The sequence below is a fragment of the Coregonus lavaretus genome, assembly GCF_964263955.1.
Source record: "Coregonus lavaretus genome assembly, contig: HAP1_SCAFFOLD_1713, whole genome shotgun sequence".
NCBI classification, from domain to species: domain Eukaryota; kingdom Metazoa; phylum Chordata; class Actinopteri; order Salmoniformes; family Salmonidae; genus Coregonus; species Coregonus lavaretus.
The window spans coordinates 15,732-34,959 of record NW_028164245.1 but is presented as its reverse complement, the minus strand read 5'-3'; the positions used below and the strand labels follow the sequence as shown (position 1 = coordinate 34,959).

The following is a 19,228-nucleotide window of genomic DNA, read 5'->3' as shown; positions in this document are numbered from 1 at the left end:
GGAGACCTGTCTCAAGAACTCAATGTGGAATCAGTTAATTTATCCGTTTGATCCAGTGTTGATATATGGCCTCCTAGTCCTGATTGACTAAATGACTCAGCATTAACTGGTCTCCTTCTAGTCCTGATTGACTAAATGACTCAGCATTAACTGGTCTCCTTCTAGTCCTGATTGACTAAATGACTCTGCATTAACTGGTCTCCTTCTAGTCCTGATTGACTAAATGACTCTGCATTAACTGGTCTCCTTCTAGTCCTGATTGACTAAATGACTCTGCATTAACTGGTCTCCTAGTCCTGATTGACTAAATGACTCTGCATTAACTGGTCTCCTCCTAGTCCTGATTGACTAAATGACTCAGCATTAACTGGTCTCCTTCTAGTCCTGATTGACTAAATTACTCAGCATTAACTGGTCTCCTTCTAGTCCTGATTGACTAAATTACTCAGCATTAACTGGTCTCGTTCTAGTCCTGATTGACTAAATGACTCTGCATTAACTGGTCTCCTTCTAGTCCTGATTGACTAAATGACTCAGCATTAACTGGTCTCATTCTAGTCCTGATTGACTAAATGACTCAGCATTAACTGGTCTTGTTCTAGTCCTGATTGACTAAATGACTCTGCATTAACTGGTCTCCTAGTCCTGATTGACTAAATGACTCTGCATTAACTGGTCTCCTCCTAGTCCTGATTGACTAAATGACTCAGCATTAACTGGTCTCCTTCTAGTCCTGATTGACTAAATGACTCAGCATTAACTGGTCTCCTTCTAGTCCTGATTGACTAAATGACTCAGCGTTAACTGGTCTCCTTCTAGTCCTGATTGACTAAATGACTCAGCGTTAACTGGTCTCCTTCTAGTCCTGATTGACTAAATGACTCAGCGTTAACTGGTCTCCTTCTAGTCCTGATTGACTAAATGACTCAGCGTTAACTGGTCTCCTTCTAGTCCTGATTGACTAAATGACTCAGCATTAACTGGTCTCCTTCTAGTCCTGGTTGACTAAATGACTCTGCATTAACTGGTCTCCTTCTAGTCCTGGTTGACTAAATGACTCTGCATTAACTGGTCTCCTCCTAGTCCTGGTTGACTAAATGACTCAGCATTAACTGGTCTCCTTCTAGTCCTGATTGACTAAATGACTCAGCATTAACTGGTCTCCTTCTAGTCCTGATTGACTAAATGACTCTGCATTAACTGGTCTCCTCCTAGTCCTGATTGACTAAATGACTCTGCATTAACTGGTCTCCTTCTAGTCCTGATTGACTAAATGACTCTGCAATAACTGGTCTCCTTCTAGTCCTGATTGACTAAATGACTCTGCATTAACTGGTCTCCTCCTAGTCCTGATTGACTAAATGACTCAGCATTAACTGGTCTCCTTCTAGTCCTGATTGACTAAATGACTCTGCATTAACTGGTCTCCTTCTAGTCCTGATTGACTAAATGACTCTGCATTAACTGGTCTCCTTCTAGTCCTGGTTGACTAAATGACTCTGCATTAACTGGTCTCCTCCTAGTCCTGGTTGACTAAATGACTCTGCATTAACTGGTCTCCTTCTAGTCCTGATTGACTAAATGACTCTGCATTAACTGGTCTCCTTCTAGTCCTGATTGACTAAATGACTCTGCATTAACTGGTCTCCTTCTAGTCCTGATTGACTAAATGACTCTGCATTAACTGGTCGCCTTCTAGACCTGATTGACTAAATGACTCAGCATTAACTGGTCTCCTTCTAGTCCTGATTGACTAAATGACTCAGCATTAACTGGTCTCCTTCTAGTCCTGATTGACTAAATGACTCAGCATTAACTGGTCTCCTTCTAGTCCTGATTGACTAAATGACTCAGCATTAACTGGTCTCCTTCTAGTCCTGGTTGACTAAATGACTCTGCATTAACTGGTCTCCTAGTCCTGATTGACTAAATGACTCAGCGTTAACTGGTCTCCTAGTCCTGATTGACTAAATGACTCAGCATTAGCTGGTCTCCTAGTCCTGATTGACTAAATGACTCAGCGTTAACTGGTCTCCTTTTAGACCTGATTGACTAAATGACTCTGCATTAACTGGTCTCCTCCTAGTCCTGATTGACTAAATGACTCTGCATTAACTGGTCTCCTTCTAGTCCTGATTGACTAAATGACTCAGCATTAACTTGTCTCCTCCTAGTCCTGATTGACTAAATGACTCAGCATTAACTGGTCTCCTTCTAGTCCTGGTTGACTAAATGACTCTGCATTAACTGGTCTCCTTCTAGTCCTGATTGACTAAATGACTCAGCATTAACTTGTCTCCTAGTCCTGATTGACTAAATGACTCAGCGTTAACTGGTCTCCTTGCCTCTTCAGGTGATGGAAGACTTGTTCAGGTCTACAACAGGACATCTCCTCGCTCAGTGTCCTGAAGATGTGGCTTTATGTCACAAACAGGTGTCACCTGGACACAGGGTGAGACCCCAGAAAATATCTAAACGCAATACCGTGCATATTCTTTGAACATATTGAACGAACCTTGAACTCCCCTCACCCTATTGACCTAAACTAGAGATGATTCTGTTTTCTCTGTTTCTCCCTAGGACAATGTGGATCTAATGATGAAGAAGAGTTTTAATGTGTAAGTGTGTATCATGATTATGCAAGCTATTCTGTGTCCCAAATGGCACCCTATTCCCATAGGGCCCTGTTCAAAAGTAGTGCACTATATAGGAAATAGGTTGCCATTTGGGTCGCATACCATGTCTCACCTCTACCAATCTAAATCAAATCCAAATCAAATTGTATTTGTCACATGCTTGGTAAACAACAGGTGTAGACTAAACAGAAATGGGAACATGTGGAATAACAATAACATGGCTATATACAGGAAGTAGAAAATAACATGACTATATACAGGAAGTAGAAAATAACATGGCTATATACAGGAAGTAGAAATAACGTGGCTATATACAGGAAGTAGAAAATAACATGGCTATATACAGGAAGTAGGAAATAACATGGCTATATACAGGAAGTAGAAAATAACATGGCTATATACAGGAAGTAGAAAATAACATGGCTATATACAGGAAGTAGAAATAACGTGGCTATATACAGGAAGTTGAAAATAACGTGGCTATATACAGGAAGTAGAAAATAACATGGCTATATACAGGAAGTAGAAAATAACATGGCTATATACAGGAAGTAGAAAATAACATGGCTATATACAGGAAGTAGAAATAACGTGGCTATATACAGGAAGTAGAAAATAACGTGGCTATATACAGGAAGTAGGAAATAACATGGCTATATACAGGAAGTAGGAAATAACATGGCTATATACAGGGAGTAGAAAATAACATGGCTATATACAGGAAGTAGAAATAACGTGGCTATATACAGGAAGTTGAAAATAACGTGGCTATATACAGGAAGTAGAAAATAACATGGCTATATACAGGAAGTAGAAAATAACATGGCTATATACAGGAAGTAGAATATAACATGGCTATATACAGGAAGTAGAAAATAACATGGCTATATACAGGAAGTAGAAAATAACATGGCTATATACAGGAAGTAGAAAATAACATGGCTATATACAGGAAGTACCAGTACCGAGTCCATGTGCAGGTGCACAAGGTAATTGAGGTAGCTATGTATATATACTGTAGGTAGGGGTAAAGTGACTAGGCAACAGGATAGATAATAGACAGTAGCAGCAGTATACTGTAGGTAGGGGTAAAGTGACTAGACAACAGGATAGATAATAGACAGTAGCAGCAGTATACTGTAGGTAAGGGTAAAGTGACTAGACAACAGGATAGATAATAGACAGTAGCAGCAGTATACTGTAGGTAGGGGTAAAGTGACTAGACAACAGGATAGATAATAGACAGTAGCAGCAGTATACTGTAGGTAGGGGTAAAGTGACTAGACAACAGGATAGATAATAGACAGTAGCAGCAGTATACTGTAGGTAGGGGTAAAGTGACTAGACAACAGGATAGATAATAGACAGTAGCAGCAGTATACTGTAGGTAGGGGTAAAGTGACTAGGCAACAGGATAGATAATAGACAGTAGCAGCAGTATACTGTAGGTAGGGGTAAAGTGACTAGGCAACAGGATAGATAGTAGCAGCAGTATACTGTAGGTAGGGGTAAAGTGACTAGACAACAGGATAGATAATAGACAGTAGCAGCAGTATACTGTAGGGAGGGGTAAAGTGACTAGGCAACAGGATAGATAATAGACAGTAGCAGCAGTATACTGTAGGTAGGGGTAAAGGGACTAGACAACAGGATAGATAGTAGACATTAGCAGCAGTATACTGTAGGTAGGGGTAAAGTGACTAGGCAACAGGATAGATAATAGACAGTAGCAGCAGTATACTGTAGGTAGGGGTAAAGGGACTAGACAACAGGATAGATAATAGACAGTAGCAGCAGTATACTGTAGGTAGGGGTAAAGTGACTAGGCAACAGGATAGATAATAGACAGTAGCAGCAGTATACTGTAGGTAGGGGTAAAGTGACTAGGCAACAGGATAGATAGTAGCAGCAGTATACTGTAGGTTGGGGTAAAGTGACTAGACAACAGGATAGATAATAGACAGTAGCAGCAGTATACTGTAGGTAGGGGTAAAGGGACTAGACAACAGGATAGATAATAGACAGTAGCAGCAGTATACTGTAGGTAGGGGTAAAGTGACTAGGCAACAGGATAGATAATAGACAGTAGCAGCAGTATACTGTAGGTAGGGGTAAAGTGACTAGACAACAGGATAGATAATAGACAGTAGCAGCAGTATACTGTAGGTAGGGGTAAAGTGACTAGACAACAGGATAGATAATAGACAGTAGCAGCAGTATACTGTAGGTAGGGGTAAAGTGACTAGGCAACAGGATAGATAATAGACAGTAGCAGCAGTATACTGTAGGTAGGGGTAAAGTGACTAGACAACAGGATAGATAATAGACAGTAGCAGCAGTATACTGTAGGTAGGGGTAAAGTGACTAGACAGTAGCAGCAGTATACTGTAGGTAGGGGTAAAGTGACTAGACAACAGGATAGATAATAGACAGTAGCAGCAGTATACTGTAGGTAGGGGTAAAGGGACTAGACAACAGGATAGATAATAGACAGTAGCAGCAGTATACTGTAGGTAGGGGTAAAGTGACTAGACAACAGGATAGATAATAGACAGTAGCAGCAGTATACTGTAGGTAGGGGTAAAGTGACTAGGCAACAGGATAGATAATAGACAGTAGCAGCAGTATACTGTAGGTAGGGGTAAAGTGACTAGACAACAGGATAGATAATAGACAGTAGCAGCAGTATACTGTAGGTAGGGGTAAAGTGACTAGACAACAGGATAGATAATAGACAGTAGCAGCAGTATACTGTAGGTAGGGATAATGTGAAAATGATGCATGTATGCGTCAGTATGCATGTATGCGCATGTTATGTGTGTGTGAGCGTATGTAGTGTGTGTATTGGGGCGTATGTAGTGTGTATTGGGGCGTATGCAGTGTGTGTATTGGGGCGTATGCAGTGTTTTTATTGGGGCGTATGCATTGTGTGTATTGGGGCGTATGCAGTGTGTGTATTGGGGCGTATGCAGTGTGTGTATTGGGACGTATGCAGTGTGTGTATTGGGGCGTATGCAGTGTGTGTATTGGGGCGTATGCAGTGTGTGTATTGGGGCGTATGCAGTGTGTGTATTGGGGCGTATGCTGTGTGTGTATTGGGGCGTGTGTATTGGGCGTGTGTATTGGGGCGTATGCAGTGTGTGTATTGGGTCATATGTAGTGTGTGTGTTGGGGCGTATATAGTGTGTGTATTGGGGCATATGCAGTGTGTGTATTGGGGCGTATGCAGTGTGTGTATTGGGGCGTATGCAGTGTGTGTATTGGGGCGTATACAGTGTGTGTATTGGGGCGTATGCAGTGTGTGTATTGGGGCGTATGCAGTGTGTGTATTGGGGCGTATGCAGTGTGTGTATTGGGGCATATGTAGTGTGTGTATTGGGGCGTCAGTGTAGTGTGTCTCTTGAAGACGGAAGGGACATGGCCAGCGGTCAAGGATGAGTTGATGAGCAAGGTGAGGGAAGGGAGAAGGTCTCCGGAAATGGTCTGGAGAAGAGAGGAGGGGATAGGGTCAAGCAGGCAGGTTGTTGGGCGGTCGGCCGTCACAAGTCGCAAGATTTCATCTGGAGAGAGAGGGGAGAAAGAAGTCAAAGCATAGGGTAGGGCAGTGTGAGCAGGACCAGTGGTGTCATTTGACTTAATAAATAAGGATCGGATGTCGTCAACCTTCTTTTCAAAATGGTTGACCAAGTCATCCACAGAGAGGGAGGAGGGAGGGGGGGGAGGATTCAGCAGGAAGGAGAAGGTGGCAAAGATCTTCCTAGGTTTAGAGGCAGAGGCTTGAAATTTAGAGTGGTAGAAAGTGGCTTTAGCAGCAGAAACAGAGGAAGAAAATGTAGAGAGGAGGGAGTGAAAAGATGATTGGTCGGCAGGGAGTTTAGTTTTCTTCCATTTCCGCTCGGCTGCCCGGAGCCCTGTTCTGTGAGCTCGCAATAAGTCGTCAAGCCACGGAGCAGGAGTGGAGGACCGAGCCGGCCGGGAGGATAGGGGACATAGAGAGTCAAAGGATGCAGAAAGGGAGGAGAGGAGGGTTGAGGAGGCAGAATCAGGAGATTGGAGGGAGAAGGATTTAGCAGAGGGAAGAGATGATAGGATGGAAGAGGAGAGAGTAGCGGGAGAGAGAGAACGAATGTTGCGACGGCGCATTACCTTCTGAGTAGGGGCAGAGTGAGTAGTGTTGGAGGAGAGCGAGAGAGAAAAGGATACAAAGTAGTGGTCGGAGACTTGGAGGGGAGTTGCAGTGAGATTAGTAGAAGAACAGCATCTAGTAAAGATGAGGTCAAGCGTATTGCCTGCCTTGTGAGTAGGGGGGGACGGTGAGAGGGTGAGGTCAAAAGAGGAGAGGAGTGGAAAGGAGGCAGAGAGAAATGAGTCAAAGGTAGACGTAGGGAGGTTAAAGTCACCCAGAACTGTGAGGGGTGAGCCATCCTCAGGAAAGGAACTTATCAAGGCGTCAAGCTCATTGATGAACTCTCCAAGGGAACCTGGAGGGCGATAAATGACAAGGATATTAAGCTTAAATGGGCTAGTGACTGTGACAGCATAGAATTCAAATGAGGAGATGGACAGATGGGTCAGGGGAGAAAGAGAGAATGTCCATTTGGGAGAGATGAGGATTCCTGTGCCACCGCCGCGCTGACCAGATGCTCTTGGGGTATGCGAGAACACATGATCAGACGAGGAGAGAGCAGCAGGAGTAGCAGTGTTTTCAGTGGTAATCCATGTTTCTGTCAGCGCCAAGAAATCGAGGGACTGGAGGGTAGCATAGGCTGAGATGAACTCTGCCTTGTTGGCAGCAGAACGGCAGTTCCAGAGGCTGCCGGAGACCTGGAACTCCATGTGGGTCGTGCGTGCAGGGACCACCAGGTTAGAGAGGCAGCAGCCACGCGGTGTGAGGCGTTTTTATAGCCTGTGCGGAGAGGAGAGAACAGGGATAGGCAGAGGCATAGTTGACAGGCTACAGAAAAGGCTACAATAATGCAAAGGAGATCGGAATGAAATTAACTAAACATCTGGGGAAACGAGGCCTCCCTCACTAACCTTTCACTGAAACACTCAAATACAACTCTTCCAACTTCCACTTTAGAAATTATAATTGCTGTAATCTACAGTAGTTCAATGTTTTCTAGGAATAGACTAACTTAGTTTATTCAGCTAGCTAACTTGGTACAGTATTCTTCTGTGAAAACCGCCCAGGGCACCGTATCCTATGACGCCATAGCTAACTAGCATGCTAGCATCCAATAACACACGGTTTAGCGCCAATACTTGGTTACAACAAACTACCAATAGATAATTCATGTCCGTGTCTAGTTCCTTTCATAACGCAGAAGTAATTAAACGTTGGCTAGCTAGCACAAAGTCAGTCATGCTAGCTACACAAGTGTACTACACATCTCGAATGTTCAGAAAGTGAAGCTTACGTTGCAAAATTCTCATTGACTAAAATGATACAGTACTGCTAGCTGGTAATGTTGGCTAGCTAGCAGTGGCTGCGGTGTTGACTGTTTGAAAATGTAGCTGGCTAGCTAACCTCGATAGTTTCTCTATACTACACCTTTGTCTTTGATACCAAGACAACTATGTAGCTAGCTAACTTTACGCTAATCAAATCGTTCCGTTGAAATGTATTTAGTTGCTACAGTACTGCTAGCTGGTATAGTTGGCCAGCTAGCAGTGGCTGCGGTGTTGCTACCCGCTAGCTAGCTAGCTTTAATGGTCCAGGTAGTGGGTTAGCGAGCTAGCCTCGTGCTTCACCGGGCTCAGTCGAATACCCTACAATACTTACCTACAATAACTACCTGGATAAACTACCTACAATGCCTAACTACAATACGTACCTACAATCTAAATGCATGGTTTAAGCTTTACTCCACACATATAAAGAAGAAGCCAACCTCACCCCATCGCTCCTTATTACATTTACATTTTAGTCATTTAGCAGACGCTCTTATCCAGAGCGACTTACAGTTAGTGAGTGCATACATTATTTATTTTTTATTTTTCATACTGGCCCCCCGTGGGAATCGAACCCACAACCCATGCTCTACCAACTGAGCTACATCCCTGCCGGCCATTCCCTCCCCTACCCTGGACGACGCTGGGCCAATTGTGCGCCGCCCCATGGTTCTCCCGGTCGCGGCCGGCTACGACAGAGCCTGGATTCGAACCAGGATCTCTAGTGGCACAGCTAGCACTGCGATGCAGTGCCTTAGACCACTGCACCACTCGGGAGTGGCTTGGGGGTAGGGCTGTCCTCGACAAAAACAAATCTTGGTCGACCGAAAGTAGTCTTGGTCGACATTTTTAAACATGTATTTTTTCATATATAGACACACCCTATGTGTTTTAACAAAATCAACTACAGTGCGTTCGGAAAGTATTCAGACCCCTTGACTTTTTCCACATTTTGTTACATTACAGCCTTATTCTAAAATGGATAAAACTAAGAGCATTTGGTACAAATCATTCCCTAAGATCTAGACCTCAGCTGAATCTGGTAATGAATGGTGTGTCTGTTGAACAAGTTGAGGAGACTAAATTACTTGGCGTTACCTTAGATTGTAAACTGTCACGGTCAAAACATATAGATTCAATGGTTGTAAAGATGGGGAGAGGTCTGTCCGTAATAAAGAGATGCTCTGCTTTTTTGACACCGCACTCCACAAAGCAAGTCCTGCAGGCTCTAGTTTTGCCTTATCTTGATTATTGTCCAGTGATGTGGTCGAGTGCAACAAGGAAAGACCTAGTTAAGCTGCAGTTGGCCCAGAAAAGAGCAGCACGTCTTGCTCTTCATTGTAATCAGAGGGCTAATATTAATACTATGCATGCCAGTCTCTCTTGGCTATGAGTTGATGAGAGACTTACTGCATCACTTCTTTGTATCAGAAACATGAATGTGTTGAAAATCCCAAATTGTTTGCATAGTGAACTTACATACAGCTCTGACATACACACTTACCTCACCAGACATGCCACCAGGGGTCTTTTCACAGTCCCCAAATCCAGAACAAATTCAATAAAATTTACATTATTATATAGAGGCAATATTGCTTTGAACTCCCTTCCATCTCATATTGCTCAAAAGAACAGCAAACCTGGTTTCAATAAACAGATAAAGCAACATCTCACGGCACAACGCCTCTCCCCTATTTGAACTAGATATTTTATATGTATGTATTGATATGTAGGCTACGTGTGCCGTTTTTAAATTGATGTAGTTCTGTCCTTTAGCTGTTCTTGTCTATTAATGTTCTGTATTATGTCATGTTTCATGTTTTGTGTGGACCCCAGGAAGAGTAGCTGCTGCTTTCACAACAGCTAATGGGGATCCTAATAAAATACCCCCAAAACATAATGATGACATAACGATCATTGATATTTTAACGATTACACAATTATCATTAATAATGATTGTTATTTCCATCTCTTTGCTTCAGGATAACCTACACAGAAGCCATAAACATCCTAAACAGCAGCTCCAAGACATTTGCTTTCAAAACAGATGTAAGTAGAGCTATATTCTCTTTCTGAAAGAGATAGCTGTAGCCTGTTTCAAAACAGATGTCAGTAGAGTAGAGCTCTATTCTCTTTCAGAAAGAGATAGCTGTAGCCTGTTTCAAAACAGATGTCAGTAGAGTAGAGCTCTATTCTCTTTCAGAAAGAGATAGCTGTAGCCTGTTTCAAAACAGATGTAAGTAGAGCTCTATTCTCTTTCAGAAAGAGATAGCTGTAGCCTGTTTCAAAACAGATGTCAGTAGAGTAGAGCTCTATTCTCTTTCTGAAAGAGATAGCTGTAGCCTGTTTCAAAACAGATGTCAGTAGAGTAGAGCTCTATTCTCTTTCAGAAAGAGATAGCTGTAGCCTGTTTCAAAACAGATGTAAGTAGAGTAGAGCTCTATTCTCTTTCAGAAAGAGATAGCTGTAGCCTGTTTCAAAACAGATGTCAGTAGAGTAGAGCTCTGTTCTCTTTCAGAAAGAGATAGCTGTAGCCTGTTTCAAAACAGATGTCAGTAGAGTAGAGCTCTGTTCTCTTTCAGAAAGAGATAGCTGTAGCCTGTTTCAAAACAGATGTCAGTAGAGTAGAGCTCTATTCTCTTTCAGAAAGAGATAGCTGTAGCCTGTTTCAAAACAGATGTCAGTAGAGTAGAGCTCTATTCTCTTTCAGAAAGAGATAGCTGTAGCCTGTTTCAAAACAGATGTCAGTAGAGTAGAGCTCTATTCTCTTTCAGAAAGAGATAGCTGTAGCCTGTTTCAAAACAGATGTCAGTAGAGTAGAGCTCTATTCTAGAATGTTGCACCCTGTGTATTATGTACTATGTCAAGCTGATTCTATTTTCACACTTTAGATTCTACAGTTTTAGGCAAGGTGTGAGGTCAAACCTTTCTCACTCCTTTTTCTGCATCTTACTCTCCCCCTCACTCTCTACCCCTCACTCTCTACCCCACCTTTCTCCCCCTCACTCTCTACCCCACCTCTCTCTCCCCCTCTCTCTACCCCACCTCTCTCTCCCCCTCACTCTCTCTCCCCCTCACTCTCTCTCCCCCTCACTCTCTCTCCCCCTCACTCTCTCTCCCCCTCACTCTCTACCCCTCACTCTCTACCCCACCTCTCTCTCCCCCTCACTCTCTACCCCACCTTTTCTCCCCCTCACTCTCTACCCCACCTTTCTACCCCTCACTCTCTACCCCACCTCTCTCTCCCCCTCACTCTCTACCCCACCTTTCTACCCCTCACTCTCTACCCCACCTTTCTCCCCCTCACTCTCTACCCCACCTCTCTCTCCCCCTCACTCTCTACCCCACCTCTCTCTCCCCCTCACTCTCTACCCCACCTCTCTCTCCCCCTCACTCTCTACCCCACCTTTCTCCCCCTCACTCTCTACCCCTCACTCTCTACCCCACCTTTCTCCCCCTCACTCTCTACCCCACCTTTCTACCCCTCACTCTCTACCCCACCTTTCTCCCCCTCACTCTCTACCCCACCTTTCTACCCCTCACTCTCTACCCCACCTTTCTCCCCCTCACTCTCTACCCCTCACTCTCTACCCCACCTCTCTCTCCCCCTCACTCTCTACCCCACCTTTCTACCCCTCACTCTCTACCCCACCTTTCTCCCCCTCACTCTCTACCCCTCACTCTCTACCCCACCTCTCTCTCCCCCTCACTCTCTACCCCACCTTTCTACCCCTCACTCTCTACCCCACCTCTCTCCCCCTCACTCTCTACCCCTCACTCTCTACCCCACCTCTCTACCCCACCTCTCTACCCCACCTCTCTCACTCTCTACCCCACCTCTCTCCCCCCCTCACTCTCTACCCCACCTTTCTCCCACCCTCTTCTACTCTGTCTTCCTCTTCCTCTCTCCTCCCTTCCTCCTCCCTCTCTACCAGTGGGGCTGTGACCTGCAGACAGAGCATGAGAAGTACCTGGTGAAACATTGTGGCGATCTTCCTCTCTTCGTCACTGATTACCCCTATGCCCTGAAGCCCTTCTATGCACGAGACAACCTGGACCAACCTCTACACACGGTAAGATCACGTCCGGATCAGTCTAGTTTCAACAACACATCAGGTTGTTATTCTAAAAGAGAATGCGTTCTTAATAAGTTACCCGGTTAAATAAAGGCCAAGCAAATCTCCGCTCCATAGTTAAAACAGTTCAATGTTTCACCTATTGAAGTTGTACTGTTCCGGGCATGTTCCCGTCATGTCAGTTGAACCATCTGTCGTTTTTTTAAAGGTGCTTTCTTCAACACTTGCAGCCCAGCCATCTCCTTATGGTTTAGTCTAAAAGCTGAAGGCCTTTTAGTCACCCAGTGGTGTGTGTGTGTGTGTGTGTGTGTATGTGTGTATATGTATGCGTGTGTGTATATGTATGCGTGTGTGTGTGTATATGTATGCGTGTGTGTGTGTGTATATGTATGTGTGTGTATATGTATGCGTGTGTGTGTGTATATGTATGCATGTGTGTATATGTATGCGTGTGTGTGTGTGTGTGTGTGTGTGTGTGTATGTATGCATGTGTGTATATGTATGCGTGTGTGTGAGAGTATGTGTGTGTGTGTGTATGCATGTGTGTATATGTATGCGTGTGTATATGTATGTGTGTGTGTGTATATGTATGCGTGAGAGTATATGTGTGTGTGTGTGTGTATGTACACTACCGTTCAAAAGTTTGGGGTCACTTAGAAATGTCCTTGTTTTCAAAAGAAAAGCAATTTAAAATAACATCAAATTGATCAGAAATACAGTGTAGACATTGTTAATGTTGTAAATGGCTGGTAGCTGGAAACGGCTGATTTTTAATGGAATATCTACATAGGCGTACAGAGGCCCATTATCAGCAACCATCAGTCCTGTGTTCCAATGGCACGTTGTGTTTGCTAATCCAAGTTTATCATTTTAAAAGGCTAATTGATCATTAGAAAACCCTTTTGCAATTATGTTAGCACAGCTGAAAACTGTTGTGCTGATTAAAGAAGCAATAAAACTGGCCTTCTTGAGACTAGTTGAGTATCTGGAGCATCAGCAATTGTGGGTTCGATTACAGGCTCAAAATGTCCAGAAACAAATAACTTTCTTCTGAAACTCGTCAGTCTATTCTTGTTCTGAGAAATGAAGGCTATTACATGTGAGAAATTGCCAAGAAACTGAAGATCTCGTACAACGCTGTGTACTACTTCCATCACAGAACAGAACAAACTGTCTCTAACCAGAATAGAAAGAGGAATGGGAGGCCCCGGTGCACAACTGAGCAAGAGGACAAATACATCAGTGTCTAGTTTGAGAAACAGACGCCTCACAGGTCCTCAACTGCCAGCTTCATTAAATAGTACCCGCAAAACACCAGTCTCAACATCAACAGTGAAGAGGCGATTCTGGGATGCTGACCTTCTAGGCATATCTCAGATTGGCCAATAAAAATAAAAGATTAAGATGGGCAGTCTGAGATATGGCTTTTTCTTTGCAACTCTGCCTACACCACCCAGTATCCCATAATACATATCAAATCAAAATTGTATTTGCCACATGCGCCAAATACAACAGGTGTAGACATTACAGTGAAATGCTTACTTATTAATTCCACAAATTAACTTTTAAGAAGGCACACCTGTTAATTGAAATGCATTCCAGGTGACTACCTCATGAAACTGGTTGAGAGAATGCCAAGAGTGTGCAAAGCTGTCATCAAGGCAAAGGGTGGCTACTTTGAAGAATCTCAAATATAACATATATTTTGATTTGTTTAACACTTTTTTTGGTTACTACATTATTCCATATGTGTTATTTCATAGTTTTGATGTCTTCACTATTATTCTACTTGAATTAGTAGGTGTTCTAAAACTGTTGACAGGTGTGTGTGTGTGTGTGTGTGTGTGTGTGTGTGTGTGTGTGTGTGTGTGTGTGTGTGTGTGTGTGTGTGTGTGTGTGTGTGTGTGTGTGTGTGTGTGTGTGCCTCCCTCCCTCCCTCCCTCCCCAGGCAGCAGCAGTAGACCTATTGGTTCCTGGAGTAGGAGAGATGTGTGGAGGCTCTCTGAGAGAGGAGAGACTGGACCTGCTGAAGGCACGACTACGACAGTAAGAACACGTTATCCCATGATATTAACTATTACCACTTTGAGATAAAAGAAAACATCCTTCCAAATAAAAAATAGAACAATGCATTTCATGGCCAATACATATATACTGTATAAGTACATACATATATTTGACATACAACGGACAGAAATGTGAAAAGCGTAATATTGAGTAAATATGTATACTGTTGTCATACCTGTGTAACAACACAGTCATTAGTGTGTAAAAACATGGAATCAACATAGTCATTTGGTAAATAACTCGTCTGTTAAATACATTATGCATCTTCTTTAGGGCTGGTTTGGATGAGACATACGGATGGTAAGAGTATTCTGTTCTACTCTACACTGTTCTATTCTGTTCTACTCTACACTGTTCTATTCTGTTCTATTCTACACTGTTCTATTCTACTCTACACTGTTCTATTCTGTTCTATTCTACTCTACACTGTTCTATTCTGTTCTACTCTACACTGTTCTATTCTATTCTACTCTACACTGTTCTATTCTGTTCTATTCTACTCTACACTGTTCTATTCTGTTCTACTCTACACTGTTCTATTCTATTCTATTCTACACTGTTCTATTCTGTTCTATTCTACTCTACACTGTTCTATTCTGTTCTATTCTACACTGTTCTATTCTATTCTACTCTACACTGTTCTATTCTGTTCTATTCTACACTGTTCTATTCTGTTCTATTCTACACTGTTCTATTCTGTTCTATTCTACTCTACACTGTTCTATTCTGTTCTATTCTACTCTACACTGTTCTATTCTGTTCTATTCTACACTGTTCTATTCTGTTCTATTCTACACTGTTCTATTCTGTTCTATTCTACACTGTTCTATTCTGTTCTATTCTACTCTACACTGTTCTATTCTGTTCTATTCTACTCTACACTGTTCTATTCTGTTCTATTCTACTCTACACTGTTCTATTCTGTTCTATTCTACTCTACACTGTTCTATTCTACTCTACACTGTTCTATTCTGTTATATTCTACACTGTTCTATTCTGTTCTATTCTACTCTACACTGTTCTATTCTATTATATTCTACTCTACACTGTTCTATTCTGTTCTATTCTACACTGTTCTATTCTGTTCTATTCTACACTGTTCTATTCTGTTCTATTCTACACTGTTCTATTATGTTATATTCTACACTGTTCTATTCTGTTCTATTCTACTCTACACTGTTCTATTCTGTTATATTCTACACTGTTCTATTCTGTTATATTCTACTCTACACTGTTCTATTCTGTTATATTCTACTCTACACTGTTCTATTCTGTTATATTCTACTCTACACTGTTCTATTCTGTTATATTCTACTCTACACTGTTCTATTCTGTTATATTCTACTCTACACTGTTCTATTCTGTTCTATTCTACTCTACACTGTTCTATTCTGTTATATTCTACTCTACACTGTTCTATTCTACTCTACACTGTTCTATTCTGTTCTATTCTACTCTATACTGTTCTATTCTGTTATATTCTACTCTACACTGTTCTATTCTGTTATATTCTACACTGTTCTGTTCTGTTCTATTCTACTCTACACTGTTATATTCTATTATATTCTACTCTACACTGTTCTATTCTGTTCTATTCTACACTGTTCTATTCTGTTCTATTCTACTCTACACTGTTCTATTATGTTATATTCTACACTGTTCTATTCTGTTCTATTCTACTCTACACTGTTCTATTCTGTTATATTCTACTCTACACTGTTCTATTCTGTTATATTCTACTCTACACTGTTCTATTCTACTCTACACTGTTCTATTCTGTTCTATTCTACTCTACACTGTTCTATTCTGTTCTATTCTACTCTACACTGTTCTATTATGTTATATTCTACACTGTTCTATTCTGTTCTATTCTACTCTACACTGTTCTATTCTGTTATATTCTACTCTACACTGTTCTATTCTGTTATATTCTACTCTACACTGTTCTATTCTACTCTACACTGTTCTATTCTGTTCTATTCTACTCTACACTGTTCTATTCTGTTATATTCTACTCTACACTGTTCTATTCTATTATATTCTACTCTACACTGTTCTGTTATATTCTACTCTACACTGTTCTATTATACTCTACACTGTTCTATTCTGTTCTATTCTACTCTACACTGTTCTATTCTGTTCTATTCTACTCTACACTGTTCTATTCTGTTATATTCTACTCTACACTGTTCTATTCTACTCTACACTGTTCTATTCTGTTCTATTCTACTCTACACTGTTCTATTCTGTTATATTCTACTCTACACTGTTCTATTCTACTCTACACTGTTCTATTCTGTTCTATTCTACTCTACACTGTTCTATTATATTCTACTCTACACTGTTCTATTCTGTTATATTCTACTCTACACTGTTCTATTCTGTTATATTCTACTCTACACTGTTCTATTCTGTTATATTCTACTCTACACTGTTCTATTCTGTTCTATTCTACTCTACACTGTTCTATTCTGTTCTATTCTACTCTACACTGTTCTATTCTGTTCTATTCTACACTGTTCTGTTCTATTATACTCTACACTGTTCTATTCTGTTCTATTCTACTCTATACTGTTCTATTCTGTTCTATTCTACTCTACACTGTTCTGTTCTATTCTACTCTACACTGTTCTATTCTGTTCTATTCTACTCTACACTGTTCTATTCTGTTATATTCTACTCTACACTGTTCTATTCTGTTCTATTCTACTCTACACTGTTCTATTCTGTTCTATTCTACTCTACACTGTTCTATTCTGTTCTATTCTACTCTACACTGTTCTATTCTATTATATTCTACTCTACACTGTTCTGTTCTATTCTACTCTACACTGTTCTATTCTGTTCTATTCTACTCTACACTGTTCTATTCTGTTCTATTCTACTCTATACTGTTCTATTCTGTTCTATTCTACTCTACACTGTTCTGTTCTATTCTACTCTACACTGTTCTATTCTGTTCTATTCTACTCTACACTGTTCTATTATATTATATTCTACTCTACACTGTTCTATTCTGTTATATTCTACTCTACACTGTTCTATTCTGTTCTATTCTACTCTACACTGTTCTATTCTGTTATATTCTACTCTACACTGTTCTATTCTACTCTACACTGTTCTATTCTGTTCTATTCTACTCTACACTGTTCTATTATATTCTACTCTACACTGTTCTATTCTGTTATATTCTACTCTACACTGTTCTATTCTGTTATATTCTACTCTACACTGTTCTATTCTGTTATATTCTACTCTACACTGTTCTATTCTGTTCTATTCTACTCTACACTGTTCTATTCTGTTCTATTCTACTCTATACTGTTCTATTCTGTTCTATTCTACTCTACACTGTTCTATTCTGTTATATTCTACTCTACACTGTTCTATTCTGTTATATTCTACTCTACACTGTTCTATTCTGTTCTACTCTATACTGTTCTATTCTGTTCTATTCTACACTGTTCTGTTCTATTCTACTCTACACTACACTGTTCTGTTCTATTCTACTCTACTCTACACTGTTCTATTCTGTTCTATTCTACTCTACACTGTTCTATTATATTCTATTCTACTCTACACTGTTCTATTCTACTCTACACTGTTCTATTCTACTCTACACTGTTCTATTCTGTTCTATTCTACTCTACACTGTTCTATTCTACTCTACTCTACACTGTTCTATTCTACTCTACACTACACTGTTCTGTTCTATTCTACTCTACTCTACACTGTTCTATTCTGTTCTATTCTACTCTACACTGTTCTATTATATTCTATTCTACTCTACACTGTTCTATTCTACTCTACACTGTTCTATTCTACTCTACACTGTTCTATTCTACTCTACACTGTTCTATTCTACTCTACTCTACACTGTTCTATTCTACTCTACACTGTTCTATTCTGTTCTATTCTACTCTACACTGTTCTATTCTGTTCTATTCTACTCTACACTGTTCTATTCTGTTCTGTTATATTCTACTCTAATCTACTATATTCTGTCTCTCCAGGTATTTGGATCTGAGGCGTTTTGGCTCTGTCCCTCACGGTGGGTTTGGGATGGGCTTTGAGCGCTACCTGCAGTGTGTTTTGGGGGTTGACAACATCAAAGACGTTATTCCATTCCCCAGATACTCCCGCTCCTGCCTTCTGTAAACCATACACTGAGTATACCAAACATTAAGAACACCTTCCTAATATTGAGTTGCATCCTTTTTTGCCCTCACAACAGCCTCAATTCGTTGGGGCATGGACTCTACAAGGTGTCGAAAGCGTTCCACAGGGATGCTGGCCCATGTTGACTCCAATGCTTCCCACAGTTGTGTCAAGTTGGCTGGATGTCCTTTGGATAGTGGCCCATTCTTGATACACACAGGAAACTGTTGAGTGTGAAAAACCCAGTAGCGTTGCAGTTCTTTTCACAAACCGGTGAGCCTGGCACCTACTACCATACCCCGTTCAAAGGCACTTTAATATTTTGTCTTGCCCATTCACCCTCTGAATGGCACACATACACAATCCATGTCTCAATTGTCTCAAGGCTTAAAAATCCTTCTTTAACCTGCCTCCTCCCCTTCATCTACACTGATTGAAGTGGATTTAACAAGTGACATCAATAAGGGATCATAGCTTTCACCTGGATTCACCTGGTCAGTCTATGCCATGGAAAGAGCAGGTGTTCATAATGTTTTGTACACTCAGGGTATATAGCACTATGGTCAGATGATTCGTTTGTGAAGATGTCAATGTTTTTTTATTTATAAAAAGTCTAAATGACCAAATGTTGTCTGCTGTTGTTCATTTAAGAAACTGTCAAAAATAGTGTTTAAATGCATAGGCACGGGAAGTAGTGATGCCGAGGGTGCTGCAGCCGAGGGTGCTGCAGCCGAGGGTGCTGCAGCCGAGGGTGCTGCAGCCGAGGGTGCTGCAGCCGAGGGTGCTGCAGCCGAGGGTGCTGCAGCCGAGGGTGATTGAAACTACTGCCCGCAGCTA

General features: G+C 41.4%; 1 protein-coding gene across 1 annotated transcript in view; it reads left to right on the top strand.

Moving 5' to 3' along the window:
• The window catches only part of LOC311117285 (asparaginyl-tRNA synthetase-like), a 28,722-nt gene extending 9,708 nt beyond the window's left edge, over window positions 1–19,014 (top strand). Inside the window, exons 8-14 of the mRNA XM_084192257.1 lie at window positions 2,354–2,452; window positions 2,581–2,618; window positions 10,073–10,139; window positions 12,026–12,163; window positions 14,115–14,212; window positions 14,507–14,533; window positions 18,247–19,014. Of these exons, the coding sequence (XP_084048383.1) occupies window positions 2,354–2,452; window positions 2,581–2,618; window positions 10,073–10,139; window positions 12,026–12,163; window positions 14,115–14,212; window positions 14,507–14,533; window positions 18,247–18,391 (612 nt within the window). The 3' untranslated portion in view covers window positions 18,392–19,014. The remainder of the gene's footprint in view (window positions 1–2,353; window positions 2,453–2,580; window positions 2,619–10,072; window positions 10,140–12,025; window positions 12,164–14,114; window positions 14,213–14,506; window positions 14,534–18,246) is intronic.
• Window positions 19,015–19,228: the final 214 nt, after the last annotated feature.